Source organism: Phacochoerus africanus, chromosome 4, assembly GCF_016906955.1.
Source record: "Phacochoerus africanus isolate WHEZ1 chromosome 4, ROS_Pafr_v1, whole genome shotgun sequence".
Classification (NCBI taxonomy): Eukaryota; Metazoa; Chordata; class Mammalia; order Artiodactyla; family Suidae; genus Phacochoerus; species Phacochoerus africanus.
Genome location: NC_062547.1, coordinates 103,492,582 through 103,513,048, shown reverse-complemented (window position 1 = coordinate 103,513,048; position 20,467 = coordinate 103,492,582). Strand labels below are relative to the sequence as shown.

The 20,467-nt window shown below is 42.0% G+C and overlaps 1 protein-coding gene across 4 annotated transcripts in view; it reads left to right on the top strand.

Annotated features, from left to right (window-relative positions):
• The first annotated feature begins 3,373 nt into the window (after positions 1-3,373).
• Positions 3,374-20,467, top strand: part of ERAP1 (endoplasmic reticulum aminopeptidase 1) — a 36,887-nt gene continuing 19,793 nt past the window's right edge. Inside the window, exons 1-7 of one of the 4 annotated variants that reach the window (XM_047778329.1) lie at positions 3,374-3,500; positions 9,872-10,415; positions 12,441-12,579; positions 15,671-15,805; positions 18,621-18,741; positions 19,551-19,705; positions 20,047-20,160. In XM_047778329.1, coding sequence (XP_047634285.1) covers positions 9,889-10,415; positions 12,441-12,579; positions 15,671-15,805; positions 18,621-18,741; positions 19,551-19,705; positions 20,047-20,160 — 1,191 coding nt within the window. In that variant the 5' untranslated portion in view covers positions 3,374-3,500; positions 9,872-9,888. Of the gene's footprint in view, positions 3,501-3,622; positions 3,689-6,699; positions 6,719-9,871; positions 10,416-12,440; positions 12,580-15,670; positions 15,806-18,620; positions 18,742-19,550; positions 19,706-20,046; positions 20,161-20,467 lie in introns of those variants that run through there. The other 3 variants (XM_047778325.1, XM_047778328.1, XM_047778327.1) reach the window with 3 other exon arrangements.

Below are 20,467 nucleotides of genomic sequence, written 5' to 3'. Positions count from 1 at the left end.
AGCTCATTGGCCTCCTTTGCGACAGTCTTACTTTTAACCTGGCATCTCTACCTTCTTCTTTGTTTGTGATTATTAATGAAAAGACATAGATTTTGCTGAGTAGGCCTGCTTTGCAAATTGGCTTGCTCATCCTCTTTGTCAAGAATAACAAAAATGAGGGACATCGCTCTTCTTTTTTAAGGTGTAATTTAAAAAAAATTTAAGTTCCGGGATTTCCCGTCATACCTCAGCAATGACGAACCTGACTAATATCCCTGATTTGACTCCTGGCCTCACTCAGTGGGTTAAGGCATTGCCGTGAGCTGTGGTGTAGGTCACAGTCATGGCTCGGATCTGTCGTTGCTGTGGCTTGGCGTAGGCAGGCAGCTGTAGCTCAGATTCAACCCCTAGCCTGGGAACTTCCGTATGCCATGGGTGTGGCCCTAAAAAGATAGTAAAATAAAATAAAATAAAATGTTCTGGGGCCAAAAGAGCTTGTGGAGGTGCCTCAGAGACCAAAGTGTGTGTGTGTGTGTGTGTAGGGGTGGAAGGAGGTGCAGGAGTGGGTTTGAGAGGTATGGCAAGGACTGAATGGGTGGGATTATCCCACTATATCAGAGCAGCCCCACTTTTCTCTGTTTTCTACATCATGACTCTGGATACATCAAAAAGGAGAACAGTGATATGGTCAAAATGGCAGCAACTTTGGCAGCAAAAGAGAGGAAATGAGCCAAATGCTGACATTGCTCAACAAAAGCTAATGAGTACAGAATTGATGTAATTAATTAAGGCAGAACTGAACGCCACTTGATCAAAACAAACAAACAAACAAACTCATCATTAATAACCCAAAATACATGTGCAATGGCTAAAGCCTGAGGTGGACTCCCTCCTCCTCCTCCCAGCTCCCATCTGAGACTAAGGACACTTAGAAGTTTCTAACATGCACAAGCTCAACTGAGTCTCTTAAAGCGTGTGGACAATATTATTAGAGTTTACCAACCCCTGGTTGCATTTGCAGAAGACCATGTAGTTAGTTCTGGCCAATGAAATGTGAGTGGAAGTCATGTGTGATACGCAGTGCTGAGGTAGGAACAGGCTGATGTGTCATTCTCCAGCCTTCCTCTTTCTTCCTCTGGAAGGCCAAAAGCTTCATTAAATGCACCTACATGATGCTGAGCTTCTTGTGCGGGGCAGAGTACCCTGCCTGTCAGCCATGGCTCTGCACCATGAGTGAGAAACAAAGCTTTGTGTTCTTAAACTAGTGATGTCTTAGAGTTGCTCTGTTATAGCAGCATAACATAATATCCATTGGGAGGAAATCCAGAGGCTCCAGGAAGGTTTTGCAGGCTGGGGAATTCCTAGGGGCTGCCTGGAAAAGAGCAAAGCTAGAAGTGCCAAGTGAAATGGGGTTGAGGTGAAGAGGGGGAGGGAGTGAATAACAGCTAGCTGAGGAAGCCATGTGAGTCAGTGCAAAAAACATGCACTTTGGAGTTAAAGAGACCTATGGAGGGCTCAAATTTAGGTTTCACTTTTTATTTTCTCTTTGACTTTGAGCATGCTTCCAGCCTCTCACTTTTCTCATTTATAAAGTCTGATACCTACATTTTATGTTCACTGAAAAGATAAAATTATGCAAACATATATACACAAGTGCATACAGCTAGCATTTAGCAGAGTATCTAACAGTTGTAAGTAATTAATAAACTGAGAGGCCCTTTCTTCCTGTGCTCTTCCCTCCAACAGCATTTCTAAGCTTGGTAGTTGCTAAGTTTTGATCTGACAACCTCTACAACTGGGGCTCCTTCACATTTAAAGCCCTCACTCCCAGGAGTTCTGCATCCAATGTATCTCTGCTGGAACTTTGAAACTAGAAGGGAATGCTGCCAAATCCTCTTATTGCTTTATTTGTAGTGCACTTGGATTCTGAAGAGGGAGTCTTAGCCGGGTGTAACCAAGTCCAAAGTCTGCGTGAGGGTGGAGCTGTGAGAGAAAAGCCTGGTGTCAGCTTTCTCCTTGCTGACATTTCATTCCTGATCCCTCTGCCCAGGTTTCCGTAAAGACCTTCCTCTCCTCCTGCCTTCTCACATGTCACTCCTGGCAGTCTCCTGTCTGTTGGGGCGCCTTCAGTTCCTTCCATCCTGACTTTCAAGAAATATTTCAAAAGACACTAAACTTAATAGAAACTGAAGAGAAAACAGCATATCCTGAAATATAAATATGAAAACAAAGAAATGCGTGCATTTACTGAACAGGAATCTCTCATCTGAGCAAAGCAGGATCACTCACTGACACCCAGAGGCCTTGGAGGTTATAGCGAGCCACTGACAGCCCTGCTGCAGTTCAAACATGCAAATTACCTGATCCCAAACTGGCTCCTTGTAGAAGTGTAGACATTTCCCTTGATCCCACTCTGATTGGGCCTGGGGACAGGGTATTAAATTTATATTACAGAATATCTTTGACTGGAGAGAATATGCAGAACAAAATATATTTTTTCAAAAGGAGGCATAAGATTGAAGACAGAAAAGCTGACAAGTACTATTCTAGCAACTTGGAACCCCCCGTTTTCCAAGGCAGGGCGGCAGAGAAGGAAATGAAAGGAGAAAGCTTGAGTAGAGTGAGAAAAAGTCACAGAGGGGCCAGCATTTGGTGAGTATAAATATTTGTGTTTTCTTGGCTTGTTACTGCATTTACCTTCAACTGTTTAAAGATGGGCTTTTGGCGACCTTTCATCCAGTCTCAGTGTTCTAAGAGGAGCATAGAAACGGTCACGTGATTTGAAAAAGCAGGGAGAACGTTTTCATGTGGGGAGCAGCAAACTTCTGGGTCATGGTGGAGCAGTTCCGGACCAGCTACATCCCGCTTCCACCTATTTCGCACTCTTGGCCAAATCCTTCTACAACCCAAAGGCCAGTCCACTGAGACCCAGGGTATTCAGGGTTTGGCAGAAACAAAGAGTCTTCCGGGATTCTGTTTCTCTGAGGCGGGCCACGAGCTCTCAGAGCTCTCAGCCCATTTGTAGAGGCGAGATGATGGACATCCCTTGAGTCCAACGAGCTTCGAGCTATTTCTGGGTGGGGGCATCCAGTCAGTGGATGTGCCCTCTAAACGCATTAGCCCCTTCTTAACCCACAAACCTCGGCCGAACTGAAGGCTAATCTATGAAAAAGCAACAATAACCGTCCAGAGACGGAGAAAACGACCTGCGTTTCGAAAGGGCAGCCCCTCTCCGCCAGGTCCCTCCTGTATCATAACCCTGCTGTTTCCCACACGCAAGCAGCACTGTTTTGTGAATTCGCCTCTGGGGAACAATGGTGTCCACTCAGCCCCACACCCGGGTTTTCCCTTCCCCAGCTCCCACCTCGGCTACGGGCTCCCCTGCGCCTGCCCCGGCTCGGCCCAGCACCCCGCACGCCGCCTGCAGCTCCAGTTCTACTTTCACTTTCGGTCCCTGGGCCGGCAAGGGCAGGGCAGGCTGCATAGGAGCAAGGGCCAGCCAGCGTGGTCCGGAGCCCCAGGTACAGGGAGACCCTCCCCAGTGCGCTCCGCTGGGAGGGGGCTACAGGGCTGGGCAAGGGCATGACCTGGGCATCCTCTCTGAGGGGGTAGGCCCCGGGGGGGGCCTGGAGGAAGAGGACCAGGAGGCTGCGTCTCGTGTGGCCTGGGGATCTGGGGATCGAGTCCACAGGGAGGGTGGCGTCCACAGGTAAGGTGGCGGGGTTGGCGCCAGCCCAGTCCCGCTGCTGTCCTTGTCCCTCTTTTCTACTGGGAGATGGCCAGGAGCGCAGGGCCGGTGGTGGTCTTGCTCCACTCAGTCCCATGGCCACACGGCTGGTAGAAGCCTCCCTCTGCACTCGCTGGAGCCTGGGTTCCTGCCGGCGCCCGGTCCACCTGACACCTGAGTAGGGCCAAGTGGAGGGGCCGGTGGACGGACGGCGGGGTTAGGCCAAGGAGGGTACCATGTGGTAGTAGCCAGAGACTGGAACGTGGCTTTGGTTACTTCCAGGCGCAGGAGTGTTGTGGGAACCTCTGTGAGTGTCCTCAAGATCGGTTCTCTCCTTGCTTCTCCTGTACTTCTTGCCAGCAGTTTTCTGTCCTCACTTTCGCTCTGGCTCCGCCAGGGTTTATTCAGAGTTAAAACACTCCTGTTTGAGCAAATTAAAATTTCTGCTTTGGGTGCCTTTCTCACCAGTTGGACCTGCAAGTTAATTTCACAAGGAGGAGGAAGTGCAGACACTTCCTCACCCATTTCATGGAGTTGTTTGTTTGTTTGTTTGTTTGAGTCCACATTCAGAAAGAATGCTTTGTTTTCTATTAAATGCACAGAATATTTGCTTTCAACTCAGGATGCGGTCAATAATTTCAAAAAATACTTCTAAAAATTGGCCAGCATTGTCTCTTTTTCCAAGACGTTGTAACTGTACTGTAGCACATTTTCAGGTGGGTCTAAATAGAAAAAAATTCCACTGTTAAATATCGAATTAATTCAACATCTGTATCATTTACCAGCAGTGACATGCTGTTATTAGGGCTTGTTAATTTCATTGTTCAGAGCATGTTGGAAGAAGGTCCTGTTGATGATGATTTTCACATCCCATAGTGCCCCAATAAAGGGAAGGTGACATAGCCCAGGATGAGTTGCCCCTGACTTCTTGTGTGAATGGGAAAAGTCACACTCACCAAAGGCAGTAAGGTTCCTAAAGTGTCTTAAACTCTTCCTGGCTATGAGGTAAGTTAAGTACTCAGTTACTGCCACATTTTCATCCACATTGATTGTGAAGAAGCTTTTAGTAAGATCAGATGACAAAGGAAGATACTTTTTGAAACTTTAAAAGAGTGCAGTCAAGTACAGGAAATTCCTTTAAAACTCTTCTCTCTCTGTTCTCAATCTGTGTATATTTAACTGCCTTCTTGATGCTTCCCCTTGGATATCTCTTAGACATCACACATTCAATATATTTAAAACTAAACCTTGATTCGCTCTCCTCTCTTTTAAACCCATTCCACCTCTGGCCTTCCCCATTTCACTAAAGGGCACCTATGACCACCCAGATGTTCATTTTAGAAACCTGGCAGCCATCCTGATAGTCCTGTCCTTTCTCTCACTCGCCACTTCTAATCCACTGTAAATATGGATGTTGAATCTCTCCATCTCTCTGTGTCCCCAGCCCCCTGCCCTGATTTCTGTTGATATCACTCCAGTACAAACCACCATCGTACTTACTCTGTCTAGACTACTTTCTAACTGGCCTTCCCTTCTTCTCAGTCCTCACACCCCACACAGCAACCAAGATGTTTTTCTTAAGGCGTCAACCAGATCCTAAGGTCCCCAAGATCAAAATCCAGTGGCTTCTCATTGCCCCTAGGATAGAACCAAAATCCTTTGGATGCTTATAAGGCTGTGTGGTGGTCTGGCCCCAAAGATGCATCTTTCTGCCACATGTTGTGCTTCAGGTTCACTGGCCTTGTAAATAACTTGCACTCTCTCCTGACTCAGAGCTTGCAAAGATGTGTAGAATTCCCTCTGTCTGGAAACCTCTGTCTCTTTCTTTCCTTAGCTAACTTGAATTTGTCCTTGAAATCTCAGCTAAAAATCTCAGAAAGCCCCCAGTGTGAGTCAGCCCTATTACTCTCTTTCAATATGTGCTGCTGTTTTCTTCATAGCTAATCATGATGGGTAACTATCTATGTGTATATCTGTATTTGCGTAAATTAGTTAAAAATCACCCCACCCCAACTATTATGCTTTTCGAGGTCAGGGATCTCTGCTGCTTTGCATTGCCTTAGCAAAACCTTTGTACATAATAGGCCCTCAATAAATATCTTTGGAAAGAGTGATTGAAAATAGTTTAACTTATTTAATCTTAACTGCTGTCCTGTGAGAGAGGTATCATCTCATTTTACACAGGAAGAAAATGAAACTGGGATTAAGGAACCTGCCCAAGGTCACAGCCAGATTTTCTTTTCTGACTGTAAACCTAATAGATACATTATTAATTCAGTTATAATTATACATGGATGTATGTATAAATTCCAACATTTCTGCTGTCTACATCACATGTTGTATTTTGGTTTCCTGGCACTGCATCCTCTCTGAGACACAACCATGTTCTCTTTGGCCTCTTCTTCTCCTGGACTCAACACTGCAAAGCCTTTGCTGTGAGGTACCACTGTCAAGCCCTTCAGCAGCTCATGAGCCTTGCTGTCAGCTCAGAACCAGTTAACGTTTTTGGATCTCCTCTTGGGCTATTGGGAAACCTTTGAGGACTCCCAGAGTTCTCACATGCCTGAACCTGTCACCTTCACTGTGCCCTCTAGCATCTTGGGGTGTGGTCCACACCCACTAAGCTACTGCCATCAGAAATTCCAAGTGAAAGCATCATACAAGTTCCCTTTATCTCTGGCCTTCCATCTTCAAGGCAAGTTCATCATTCTGCCCCTACTCTCGGGCTCTGCCTGAGGAAGTGGGGGCAGGAAGTCTTTACTATCTTGGTGTTGAAACTTTATTCTTCTCCTCCACTTGCTCCTGTCTTCTGTGACTGGTAGCATCCTTTAGTTGGTTCTGAGACAAAAACAAAACATGAAACACAAAAAACCTGTTCTCCTTGTTCACTTTTCTGTTTCTTCTGGGTGATTCCTTTTGAACTGGGATTATGGTGTCTGCAAGTTTGACTGTCTCTATGGTGTTCATATCTTTTCCTTTTAGCCAACAGATCTGTTCCTGGGAAAGCAGGAGGTAAGTACCGATAGCTGTGTGTTTGGGGAGGGAGCAGGAGGAAGTGAGGTGGGGGGATGGCACATCAGTTATTACGAAGAAGTAGTGGCTGCCACATAGGAATCAAGGGATAGGACCATGGTTTGGTGACAAGAATTGTCTAGTAGGTTCCTCAATCTGGTTCTTTCGTAGAATGTTTGGGAAGTTTAAAAAAAAAATTCTGATGCCCTGACTTCATCATCATAGGTTCCAATTTAATTATTCTACCTAGAGGTCCAGGCATCAGTCATTTTAAAACCTTCCTAGATGACATTAATATGCAGTCAAAGTTGAGAACCACTCACACAGAGGGAGAAGCCAGGATACCACTATCATTCTGCTAACCCAAAACTCACGAACAGGGGACCCCTCCTGGCAAACAGCTATTATAGAGGGGATTTTGTCTAAGAGAGGAAAGGGTACGTTGGTTCCCCTGGCATGGATTGCCACCTCCCTTAAAATTTTCATTCCTTTTGTGTACCATGGCCTTTAAAATACAGTGCAAATATGTTCTGCCCTGTGACTCATAGGTTCCTTAAGCATCATCTTGGAGTCACTCCCCTCCTTGCCTTGTGAATAGTCATTCTCCATCAAGTTCTGCTGGGATTCCCTTCTGTCGACATCGATGGCCTGAACAGCCCTGTACTCACTCCTTTGGTATTGTAGCTCCTGCTCTGGCTTGCTCTACCTGCAGCGCTTTTGATGCCTTTCCTTCTAAATCCAACATATCCTTCCCAAGTGCCCTTTCAAGTGCCCTTAAACGATGCACTTATATGAAGGCATTTCAGCATCACTCTGTCCCTTTGGAAATACCATTCCATTTTCCCTTAGTCCTCTCTTTTATTATTACTCTTTTGCAAATATTTATTTTTTACTGAACTATAGTTGATTTATAATGTTGTGTTAGTTTCAGGTGTACAGCTTTAGTGATACATATATATCTATACCTATACTTTTTCAGACTTTCGTCCCTTATAGGTTATTACAAAATACTGAGTGTGGTTCCCTGTGCTATACAGTAGGCTCTTGCTAGTTATCTACTTTGTATATAGGAGTGGGTATATGCTAATCCCAACCTCCTAATTTATCACTTCTCCCACTTTCCCCTTAAGTAACCATAAATTGTTTACTATGTGAATCTCTTTCTGTTTTGTAACTAAGTTCATTTGTATCTTTTTTTTGAAGATTCCACATATAAGCAATATCATGTTGTCTTTCTCTGTCTTACTTAGGATGATCATCTCTAGATCCATCTATGTTGCTGCAAATAGCATTATTTCATTCTTTTTTATAGCTGAGTGATATTCCATTGTGTGTGTGTGTGTGTGTGTGTGTGTATAGCGTCCTCTTGATCCATTCATCTGTAAGTAGACATTGAGGTTGCTTCCATGTCTTGGCTACTGTAAATAGTGCTTCTCTGAACATTGGGGTGCATGTATCTTTTCAAATTATGGTTTTCTCCAGACAGATGCCCAGGAGTGAGATTGCTGGATCATATGGTAGTTGTATTTTTAGTTTTTAAGGAGCCTCTATACTGTTTTCCATAGTGGTTGTATCATTTTACATTCCCACCTTTTTGCCACACCCTCTCCAGCATTTATTGTTTGTATGCTTTTTGATAATGGCCATTCTGACTGGTTTGAGGTGATGCCTCATTGTGGTTTTTTTTTGTTGTTGTTTTTAGGGCTGCACCCACAGCATATGGAAGCCCCCAAGCTAGGTGTCGAATTGGAGCTGCAGCTGCCAGCATACATCACAACCACAGCAACACCAGATCCAAGCTGCATCTGAGACCTATGCTGCAGCTTGCAGCAATGCTCGATTCTTAACCCACTGAGTGAGGCCGAGAATCAACTTGCATCTTCATGGATTTGTCAGGTTCTTAACCTGCTGAGCCATGATGGGAACCCCTACCTCATTGTAGTTTTGGTTTGTATTTCTCTAATAATTAATGTTGTTGAGCATCTCTTCTTTTTTTTTTTTTTTTTTTTTTTGGCCGTCTGTATGTCTTCTTTGGGTAAATGTCTATTTATGTTTTTTAATAGAATTTTTTAATAGGGCTGTTCTTAAAGCACCACCCCACCCTTTCTCTCTTGTGTTTTATTCTTTATGTAGAAATGTTTTCTACCCTTCCAGATTTTTTAAGTCCTTGATTATGAGATTTGTGTCTTGTGCATTCCCACATCCCACACAAGTACTGGGCACACAGCCTTGTGTGTAGCATGCACCCACCACATATTTGTTGTATAGATTGTAAGAGAGGGTCCAGGTGATTGATATGATTGTCACAAACTATCAAGAAAGTTACCATAAATTCTTTTAAGTCATCCTTGGCTAAATAAATATTAAATCAGCTTCGGTCATGACAATTTGACAAAGATGCTGGTGTTATTAAGGGTTACCATTGTGCATACTTGCCTTTTCCCTTCTCACTCCTGAGCACCTATGTTTCTTTCCTATGCTTCCTGTGTTTTAGGAACTCTCTACTTTGTAAGCTTAGTGGGAAGCAAGGCCTGTCTCCCATTGCAGAAGCTGTGAAGTTCAGATTCCTGCTTTATCCACCTTCCTGCCTAGTGCTGTGGATACCTCACTACTGCTGAAACAGTGCACAGTTGTGGGGGCAGTGGAGACCTCACTCTGGTGGTGGCTTCAGGGGTGTCAGCATCTAATCTCCAGGCAGTAGGGTGGTTTCCTCTAAGGTCCAGGGTGGATAGGGAGTGGTTACCTGGTCAGCTGTTTCTCTGCTATGTTTTTGGCTGTCTGTCCTTGCCTGTTTCATGTGCCTGGTTTCCCAAATGATGTGGCAACTCCATGACCCATTTAGTGAACTACTCAGGATCTGCAGCTAGACCTTGTTCTTGCTTTCAGTAGACAACCCTGACTGATAGAGTTAATTTAAACCTTGAAAGCCAAATGATGCTTTTTAGTAGGTGTTAATGGCTTGCTAACCACTAACTTCTTTCTTCTATGACTCAGTAACATAGGAAAGGTAATTTTACTTTGGGAAAAAACCTAGTACTTTTGAAAGTTTGTATCTATGTCTGTTAATGCTGGGTGGATCTGTTCTGAAATGATGCTGTCTTAATAATACTTTAGTGACTTTTTTTTTTCCTTTTTATGTATTTGTGCCACTAGGTAGTTCAAGCAAGAAGATGGTATTTTTGTCCATCAAATGGCCATTTGGAACCATGTCCTTTCTACTTTGGTCATTGTTGTGTCTCATAACTGTGTTCACTCCATCCTGGTGTCAGAGCAGTGAAACCACACCTCCAAAAGCTAGTAACGGAGTACCATTTCCTTGGAATAAAATGCGGCTCCCTGAGCACATCATCCCAGCTCACTACAATCTCATTATTCACGCTAACCTCACCACTCTGACTTTTGCGGGAACCACAGAAATAGAAATCACAGCCAGCAAGCCCACCAGTACCATCATCCTACATAGTCACCGCCTGCAAATATCTAAGGCCGCCCTGAGGAAGGGGGCTGGCGAGGGACAGTCTGAAGAGCCGCTGAGAGTCCTGGAACACCCACCTCTGGAGCAGATCGCGCTCCTGGCTCCTGAGCCTCTGGTGGTTGGGCTCCTGTACACCATTGTCGTAGAATATGCTGGCAATCTTTCCGAGAGTTTCCATGGATTTTATAAAAGCACCTACAGAACCAAGGAAGGGGAAGTGAGGTATTTTTTGTCTTTTTTTTTTTTTTTTTTAAGTTCAAGGGCTACCCATACTGAATTTATGCTTGCAGGTGTATTGTCTTCTAAAATTCCCTTGAATTCTTTGCTTTTTGTTTTGTATCTCTTTGTAGATTTTATAGTTGCTTATAGTTTTTTCCTTTTTTGGGGGGGGGGGAATCTCATTTTTTTTTTTCTGTTTGAACTAATTTTCTATCCTCCAGCACTATCAGAGTAAATACTTGTTTTTTGAATTAGACTTCTGAGCTATAATACATGTTTGAATTTCCGTTGGCCTGTGTGCTAGTTTCCAAGGGCTGTTAAAACCAGGTACGTAAACTGGATGGCTTAGAACAATAGCAATTTATTCTCTGACAGTTCTGGAGGCTAGAAGACCAAGATCAGAGTGTCAGCGGGCCCACGCTCTCTAAATCTCTGAATCAGATCCTTCCTTGCCTCTTGCTACTTTGAGGGCCATCAGTCTTTGACTTTCCTTGGCTTGTAGCCACATCAATCAGGTCTCTGCCTCTGTTGTCACATGGCCATTCACCAAATTTCCCTCTTCTTATAAGAACACCAGTTATATTGGATTGGGGCTTGACCTTATAGCCTCCTCCAAACTTGATTACATCTGTAAAGACCCTATTTCTGAATAAAGTTACATGGATATTAGGTAGTAAGACTTCAATATATCTTTTGGGAGAATACAATTCAACCCATAACAGCCTGTTAGAGGAAATATTTTTGTCTCAGAACTTTTGTAGGGATCCTCTCCTGCCTTGCTTTAGTTCTGTGTTTAAGAAGATAATTTATTTGGGGAGATTTTTATGCTAAATTTTAAAATCAAATTTTATTCATTAGTAGATTATACTAACTTATTTTTCTGATTTTCTGAGGTAAAATTAGTCAGATACTACCGAAAAGATTTTTTTTTAAAGTAAAATGTAGGAGTTCCCCTTGTGGCTCAGCAGGTTAAGAACCCAACTAGTATCCTTGAGGATGCGGTTTTGATCCCTGGCCTCGCTCAGTGGATTAAGGATCTGGCATTGCTGCAAACTGCAGCATAGGTTGCAGTTGCGGCTCTGACCTGGCATTGCTGTGGCTGTGGTGTAGGCTGGCAGCTGCAGCTCCAACTTGACCCCTCGCCTGGAAACTTTCATATGCTGTGGATTCAGCCATAAAAAGGAAAGAAAAAAAAAAAGGAAAATATATCCTCATTATAGCTCCTAGAAATAGCTACTACTTCTCTTTTAGAGAACATCCTTTAGATTTTTTCTGACCATGCATACACTATTTTACGTAAAAGGAACCATGTTATATTTTCTGTTTCACAAGGGGTTTTATTTAATATGTTAAGATGTATTTTATATAGATGACTATCACTATACATCATTTAATGACTTTATTAAAATGTATGTTTCTGTGTTGACTTCTTTAACTAATCCCTTGTGTATGGATGTTAGATTGTTTGCAGTCTTTCAGCATTAGCAACACTTTGACAAAATCTTTCTAAATCATTTATTGAGAATAAGTGCCTAGAAGTAAAATTGCTAAGTCAAAGGGTCAACAAATTTTGCCCTAGCCCTCTCCTCTAACTAATACTATTGGCAATTTTATTGGAAATTCCTTTAGAGCCAAAAAACCAAGAGGCTTTTCCCTTTAAATTTATTTCACATTGATTATCAAGGAAGTTGAGCAGCTTTGGATATGTTTATTGACTCTTTGTAGGTTCTTCTTTTGTGAGTTGCCTATTTATGACTTGTGCTTGCTATTCCTCTTGGTTGCTTGATTTATTCTTATTTATCTTTAAGAGCTTGTTATCTGTTCAGCTATTTACCCTTTACCAAATACCTTTCAATCAATTTTCCCTGTTTTTTCACTTCTCTTTCAGTCTATGATAGCTTTTGCCATATGAAAGACTTTCTGGTAGTGTGATTCATCAAGCTTATAATAACTTTAGTCAATTAAAAAATGAACACACAGTCCCTGATGCTTCATGCTGTATTTTTATTTCACATGCCATGATTTTAGGATACTTGCATCAACACACTTTGAACCTACTTCAGCCAGAATGGCCTTTCCCTGCTTTGATGAACCTGCTTTCAAAGCAAGCTTTTCAATCAAGATCAGACGGGAACCAAGGCACCTCGCCATCTCCAATATGCCATTGGTGAGTCTAAACTCCTGTGTATCTACCCAAGAGAAAAATTCATTGATTTGCTGTGATTTGCATTGCCCAAACAATAGTTAACATTCAGGTCCCTGTTTTGTTTGTTTTATTACCTGACAACTAACTTTCCTTCCACTTTCAACCCATGCTATTGTTTCAAGCAATAATTTATTTGTAGTCATAGAAAAAAATTGTCCCTAAAACAGGCAAAATTTCAGCAAGAGTAACATTGATGGTCATCAAAGTTCATGAGAGGGAACCTGTGTAAGGATTTCAGGTCAGGTTTAAGTGAGAGTAAAGCATTTTCACTCTCATTTTATCATAGGATCTTTTAAAAGAATTTTAAAGAAAATCCTTTGTCAAATGGGGCCATATTTCTATGATAGAGTTATTTTTCATAATATGTACTAATATTAGCTATACAGTTTGTAACTATGGCATCTTTTAAGAATATTAGGGTAGTAAAGGTAAGCAATTATGGATAGTTTAGTTGCCTTTAGAGAAATTATTATCCCCCCATTCCGAAGCAGATGTGGACAGTGTGCCCTCTGATTTTTAGAAGTGGCGAGAAGACCTCACCAAATGAATAAAACTATTCAGTAATGAATAAAACTGCCCACTACTACTGCTGGAATCCTGGGAGTCTGCTACCATTGAGAAACCATCAGTTGAGCTATTATTGTACCACTGATACATAACAAGCCCTAAAGCACATGTATCCTTGGTTCAAAGAAGCTCATTGAGATGAGACTGAGGGTGCAATAGGTTTTGCCCAAAGTGCAGAAGGGTACAGCACCTCATCCCTGTGCTGATCAGGGAAGCCGTATCTTCACATGAAAGGACACAGAGACCCACAAACCAATCTCTAGTACAACATTTCTTACCCTTTAGTTTCTGAGAAGTTTTGTACTAGAGCTTGGTTTGTGGCTCTCTATTACAGTTAGAATGGATAAGCAATGAGATCCTACTGTACAGCACAGGAAACTATATCCAATCTGTTGGAATAGAACATGATAGAAGATAGTATGAGAAAAAGAATATGATTGGGTCACTATGCCATACAGCAGAAATTGATGCAACACTGTAAATCAACTGTACTCTAATAGAAATAAAATAATTAAAAAATTTTTCTCAATCTTTAAAAAACTATATTGCTGAAACCCTTAAGAACATCTTAAAGCAGATTCTGACACACACACCCCCACCAGAAGGCTGTAAAAAAGCTCACTTTGCAAATCCCTAACAGCCAAGAACTTGTATCTCTCCCACCACATTAGTATTTAGAGAGACAAAAACCAGTTATGCCATTTTCCTAAATAAATTTGAGATAGAGAAAATGCTTTTTCAAATTATATTTCCCCTTGTCCACCAAATATTAAGATATTGCTGCCTGGGGTGGGAGTGAGTTTTCTAATTAGAAAATTACAGTTTAAGGAGAATAAAGGAACAGGGGAGGTTTTGAAATGTAGAGACCGACCCACTAAATAAGATTGTTGGATAATTTATAGGCTTGCAGGGGAAAGGCCAGAGCCGCAGAGGCTTCCCAAAGATGCTGGAGTTTAAATCAGGCATGTCCAGGACCTACGTGTTGAGTATCGTAAAATCTCTAATGTAATCCTGTCCCTGGACAGGGAAGCCCTCCATGTGGCAGAAATCTATCAGGACTGGCTGAACTCAGGCTGCAGACGTGGGGTAGAGGGGAAGGACAGTGGGGTATCAAAGTTTCATTTTGGAGGCTAGAAAAGTAAATATACCTTTGGAACATTGAAGTGTTTGGGACAGGAGTTAATCACATCTTAATTTGAGTTTGTTTTATTAGCCTACTTTCCTACAAAAATCAGCACAACTTTAGGAATAGACATTTTTGTTTGAGATGGGTAGAAGGCATAACAAGAAAGATAGGAGTTCCCGTCATGGCTCAGTGGATAACGAACCCGACTAGGATCCACGAGGGATGCGGATTCGATCTCTGGCCTCGATCAGTGAGTTAAGGATCTGGCGTTGCCGTGAGCTGTGGTGTAGGTTGCAGATGCAACTCAAATCCCTAGTTGCTGTGGCTGTGGTGTAGGCTGGCAGCTGTAGCTCCGATTTGATCCCTACCCTGGAAACCTCCATATGCTGTGGGTGAGCTCCTGAAAAAGAAAAAGAAAAAAAAATTAAAAATTAAAAAAAAAAAGGTAATTTGGGTTCTTTCAAGAGTAAACCTAGGTTGACTATCAGAGTCAGGGTTGGAATGATCAAAAGGTGAGTGACAGGCATCATAGCTTGTGACTGGCAGGTATTAAAAGAAGGATGAGAGCACAGAAATAGAGGTGGAAATAATTAGAAAAATGCTTGTGTTAACATGCAATTTCTCAGACTAGTTCTGGCTGGCCTTTTCTCCAAGGTCCTGCCCAGTGCTTTCTGTTGGCTGCAGTATGAAGCTTGCTTCTCTGGAAGCTGGCCTCTTAGACCATAATCCTGACACCGCTTCCATACTCTGCAAGGCTGCTCTCTCAATGCACTGAGAAACTGATTCCAATGAAGCAAATCAGAGTTTGGAGGAGACTTTGCAGGGTCAGGCCCAGGCACGGGCTACTGTCAGTGGTTTAGGAAAGTAGAAGCTCATTTTAGGTTGTCTGTTTTTTCGCTGTGAGGCATTTCCCAGTTAGATCATTCTTATACCTTGTATGTAAATGAAAGCGGACCACATCTTGGAAAAACCAGCAATTTTTGTTGTGCTTCGTCCCATACATGTTATCAATCCTCATGTGCCAAATATGAGTCAGTTTGTGTTCATCTGGATTATTTAAAAGTAAGTGGTGATGGTTGCATAACTGTGAATATAATAAAACCCACCGAATTATGTACTTTAAAATGATGAATGTTATGGTGTATGGATTACATCTCAATAAAAAAGAATTGTAGTAGAATGGTTTGGCCTTAATATCTAAGTTATAGTCAGATATTGGAAAGAGAAATTTTAAAATTATTATACACATGTCATGTCATATACTTTCAATATATCTTTTAGGAAATTGCTCTTTATAAAATTCTTTCAATGTCTTAGGGAATTTGGATTCTTTGATGATTTTAGTTATTTTGATTTTAGGTGAAATCGGTAACTCTTGCTGAAGGACTCATAGAAGACCATTTTGATGTCTCTGTGAAGATGAGCACCTACCTGGTGGCCTTCATTGTTTCAGATTTTAAGTCTGTTAGCAAGATGACCAAGAGTGGAGTCAAGGTGAGCCTGTGATTATCAACATAGGGTGACCAGCTTGTCCTGGTCTGCCTGGGCCTATCCTGATTTTGAAAGTGGATGTCCCTCATCCTAGGAACCCCCTTTGTCTTAGGAAAACCAGTTGGTTGGTCATCCCATTGTCACAGATGCTCCTGTTTACTGTGGGGGTTCTAATTTGGTGAGGCTTGGCCTGGCTAGGGTCATGGTCCTGGCACCACCACTAACTGGCTTTCTGCTCCTTTGGGCCCAGATCCCTTTGAAAGTTAGCATATACTTCTTTAAAATGTGTATGTCGGACTGGATCCTGCCATGGTTTCTAAGGTTGCTTCTGTTTATAACTTTCTGCAGTTTGAAAGTGAATGTCACAACTATCTGAGCAGGGAATTTCTAGCCATGAGAAGAAAGTAAGATAGAGCAGTCTGCTTGGAGTATTTTTTGGGGGGTGGAGGGGAAAGACTGCACTTGAAGCATATGAAAGTTCTTGGGCCAGGAATCGAACACATGCCACAGCAGCAACCTGAGTTGCTGCAGTGACAACACCATATCTTTAAACCACTGCACCCCAAGAGAACTCGTGCTTGGAGTATTAAATGGCTCTAGGGAGAGCCTTTGGGCCGGGAAACCCTGGGGTACTAGAGAAAAAGATTTTGCTTCAAGGAACACTTGCCACTTATCTGGGTATCACTGTGTGGTGAACAGCCTACACAACAATATGCTGTGGCTCTGAATGCAAATAAAATGTTTGGAGAGGAGGTGAGGGATAATTTATTTGGACTTACCTCATTTATTTGCACTGGTTTTCCCTGAGGCCTGAGTAGTTAGGATTCCTCCACTGAATTGCCTTTTGTTGCTGTAGGGCTGAGGCTTCTTATTCTTGTGGAGATATCTCTACTGACCTGAGGATATGAAGATGATGCTTGAGACTTGGATGTAGGGAGCCATCTCAGTTCAGCAATGAAACTATTAGCAAAAACATCCATCCACCGACTTGCTCACTTTCATGACCCCTTTATGCATGATCATTTTTATGTGTCTTCCATGCTGTGCTATTGTGATTTATAATAATAAATACGCATTTGGTCTTCAGGCCTGATTCTGGCACAGAGCTCTTAAAACTCAGAATTTCCTAAGTGGTAAGGGTGATAAAGGTGTCTCTTTTCATGTTAATGAGGTGACAGTTGGACAGCTCCTAGGTAACCTAGGGATGGGGACTAGGTCAGGGAACCAACCATGTGATTGGAGGGTTGGAACTTTGAGCCCTATACCCATGACCTTCAGCAGGAGACTGAGTTCAGTCACCAGTGGTCAATGATTTAATCAATCCTGCCTGTGCAGTGAAGCCTCCATAAAAACCCAAAAGGATGGCTTCTGAGACCTTTCCGGTTGGTGAATCAGTGGAAGTGGTGGGAGAGTGGCTTGCTCGGTGAAGGCATGGAAGCTCCACACCCTTTCTCCATACCTTGTCCTAGCACATCTCTTCCACGTGGCTGTTCCTGAGTTATATTTGTCTATAATGGATTGGTAATTCAGTAAGCAAAATGTTTCTCTGAGTTCTTTGAGCTGCTCTAGCAAATTAATCAGACCCTAGGAGGGGGTCTTTGCACCCTCCATCCTATAGCTGCTAGGTCATAAGCACAGGAGATTACCTGGACTTTTCATTCATGTCTGATGTGGGGGTAGGGAGCAGTCTTGTTAAGACTGACTCCTTGACCTGTGGAATCTGACACTATCTCCAGGTTGTGTCAGAATTGAATTGAAATATAGGACACCCCATTGGATAATGTCTTGGAGGTGTGAGGAAACCCACCCCCCCAACCTTCACCCACATTGGTTCTGGGTCCTCAAACCCCTTTTATGCACCACATATCTTTAGTCTTTTTTTTTTAAACACATTAACATATATTGTATATTGTGTTTAGTAACTGTCATATGTGAAGTCTTTTTGTAGCTGGTTCTGTGGTTTGCTGCTTTTGCTTGCTTTTGCTCACAGTGTCTTGTTCCTCTGTGTGTATTGTGCATTGCATCTGTAAACTTTTATTACCTGAATTGAAGCTGGATTTTTTTTTTTTCAGAGAGCATTTGTATTTGTTCCTGTCAGGTGACTGGGAGTACTTTCCAGCCTTGGGACCACTTTAAATTATTGGCTTCAGGTTTTTGGACCTTCTGGTTATTGGGGGGGGAGGCGGGGGGTTAGCTGATAAGTGGTATGAAGGTTATCTTTTGGCCACAGACTCTGAGGAGATTCTCCTGTTCTCCCCCATACAGAATGAAGGTTTGAATAAGGCATTCTATCCCTTGCAGTCTTCTTGAGGAAGGGAGTTATTATTTCTAGTTTCCCCTTACAGTAAGTGCTCAGTCCTTTGGGGTTCAGCTTTATGCAGGGGTACATTTCCTCTTAGGTTTCCTATCTTGGGCAGGCTCTGGACTTTGTCTCCTTATCCTCTAAGTTCTTCATTGCCATGAAAACCTAAGCTCAAGTCCGTGTGTGCTGGGTTAGTGTCCTCAGGGCAAAGGCTGGTTGCAGTGCTCTGCTTACTTCTCAGGGCCCTACTGTCACTTCACTTTTGGCAACTAAATCTTCTTGACTTCTTCACTATTTAATGAAAACATATAAAAGGACATTTTTGTGTTTGTTATCCAGTGTTTGTAATGGTTTTCAGCAGGGGAATTAATGGGGAATAGTCAGCATTAATATGAGAAATAGAATTTATACTTGTCTCATTTAATATTGGCAGCCATATTCCACAATATGAAGCTCTTAGTCTTTTGGAGACACTCCTAGGGCATTTGGATAACTTTTTTGTGCCTTTCTCTTCAGGTTTCCATATATGCTGTTCCAGACAAGATAAATCAGGCAGATTATGCACTGGACGCTGCGGTGACTCTTCTCGAATTTTATGAGGATTATTTCAGCATCCCATATCCCTTACCCAAACAAGGTAGAGATTTTGCACAGATTTTAAGACTGCAAAATCTAATGACCCCAGCAGTAGATTATATCGTCCTAATTGGCATCTCCCACTTCAGCTCTATAGCCCCTTAAGACATTAAAAAAAAAAAAAAAAAAAAAAAAAAACGAAAAAACCTGGCAGGTGTCAAGCCTCAGATTGATCCTTCTCATTCTGGTCTATACAGTAAACTTTTAATGGTAGTAAAAGCAGGTTGTGATACAGTTCTGGAGGCACATGGCATGGGGATAATTTTAACTTCCGACTTTAAAGACAGATACAACTATATCAGTGGGCAGATAGCAAAGGATAGAAGCTGCATTTTTTTCATTATTGACACACATTTGGTAGGAGCTTAGAATACGCAATGAATTTTTTGAGTGAATGCATTGATACAGCATAAGAAAAGCTGCATATTCCTTTCTTACATGAGCCCTTAAAATTATTGTTTGAGTTTTTAGGTGTATGGAAGTCTTGGGCATCCAAAGTTGAGTGGATTGTTGAGGCAATGGTTAAGATTGTTCAGGCCCCAAACATCTTGTCAGAGAATTAGAAATGGAGTCAGGAGGTCGGAGAACCAAGCCTGACTTTGCCACACAGCAGCAAAGTAACTCTGAATGAGTCATGGTGCCCTTTTGCTCCATTGGGAAGTGCTCTTCCAGTCTAGAGTCCATGATTCTATTTGGGAAGCCTAGTGTTTTGTTTTGTTTTTGATCCCTGCACCCATCTGTTCTGAAAGTTAGTGTGTTTGGGCAATGTATAGCTTAAGATGGGTAATATATTTTTGTTTGCTTCCCAAGATCTTGCTGCTATTCCTGACTTTCAGTCTGGTGCTATGGAAAACTGGGGACTAACCACGTATCGGGAATCTTCTCTGTTGCTTGATGCTGAAAAATCTTCTGTGTCAAGTAAGCTTGCCATCACGATGACTGTGTCCCACGAACTTGCCCACCAGGTATCTAGGCTCAGACACACCTTTAAAAAGTATCAATATTATCTGTGTTGCTTTTCTGGGACATAGGCTATTTCATACTAATATAGGAATTCTATTGCTTGATTTTTAGTTTTCCTTTTTCCCCCGAGGAAAAATTATTTCTTTAAAATATTAGATACCATGTCGAAAAATTTTTCTTTTTAACTTGAAAAAATATTATCTCTATGAATATGTTAACATTTATATACTGACATAATGCATATTAAATCTATTTCTTTCTGAATGTCTTATGTTTATGATCATGTTGATATCCCAGTCTCCTTAGAAATGTGTGAATAACCTGAGTAAGGTTTTCCTTCCAGTGGTTCGGAAACCTTGTCACGATGGAATGGTGGAATGATCTTTGGCTAAATGAGGGATTTGCCAAGTTTATGGAGTTTGTGTCTGTTAGCGTGACTCATCCAGACCTGAAAGTTGTAAGACATATTTTCTTATCGTTCTTACATTTTACGTTAGCCTGTTATGTTGTTTAATGTTGCTAGAAAACATTTCCTGATGTTTGATGATGGAATGCATAAAAAGATGGATAACTTCCCTGGGAATTTAGATATAAAAGATATGAATCAGGTTTCCAAAAATGCTAGTGAACTTGAAATATCTATCACAAAACCTTATTTCCCAACTCAGTTGCTCATTAACAATCACTTCATAACAATCTGTAATTGTTATGAAGTTAGTATTAAATTTTATTCTCCCTTAATTTCAAAGAAATGGAAATAAGGG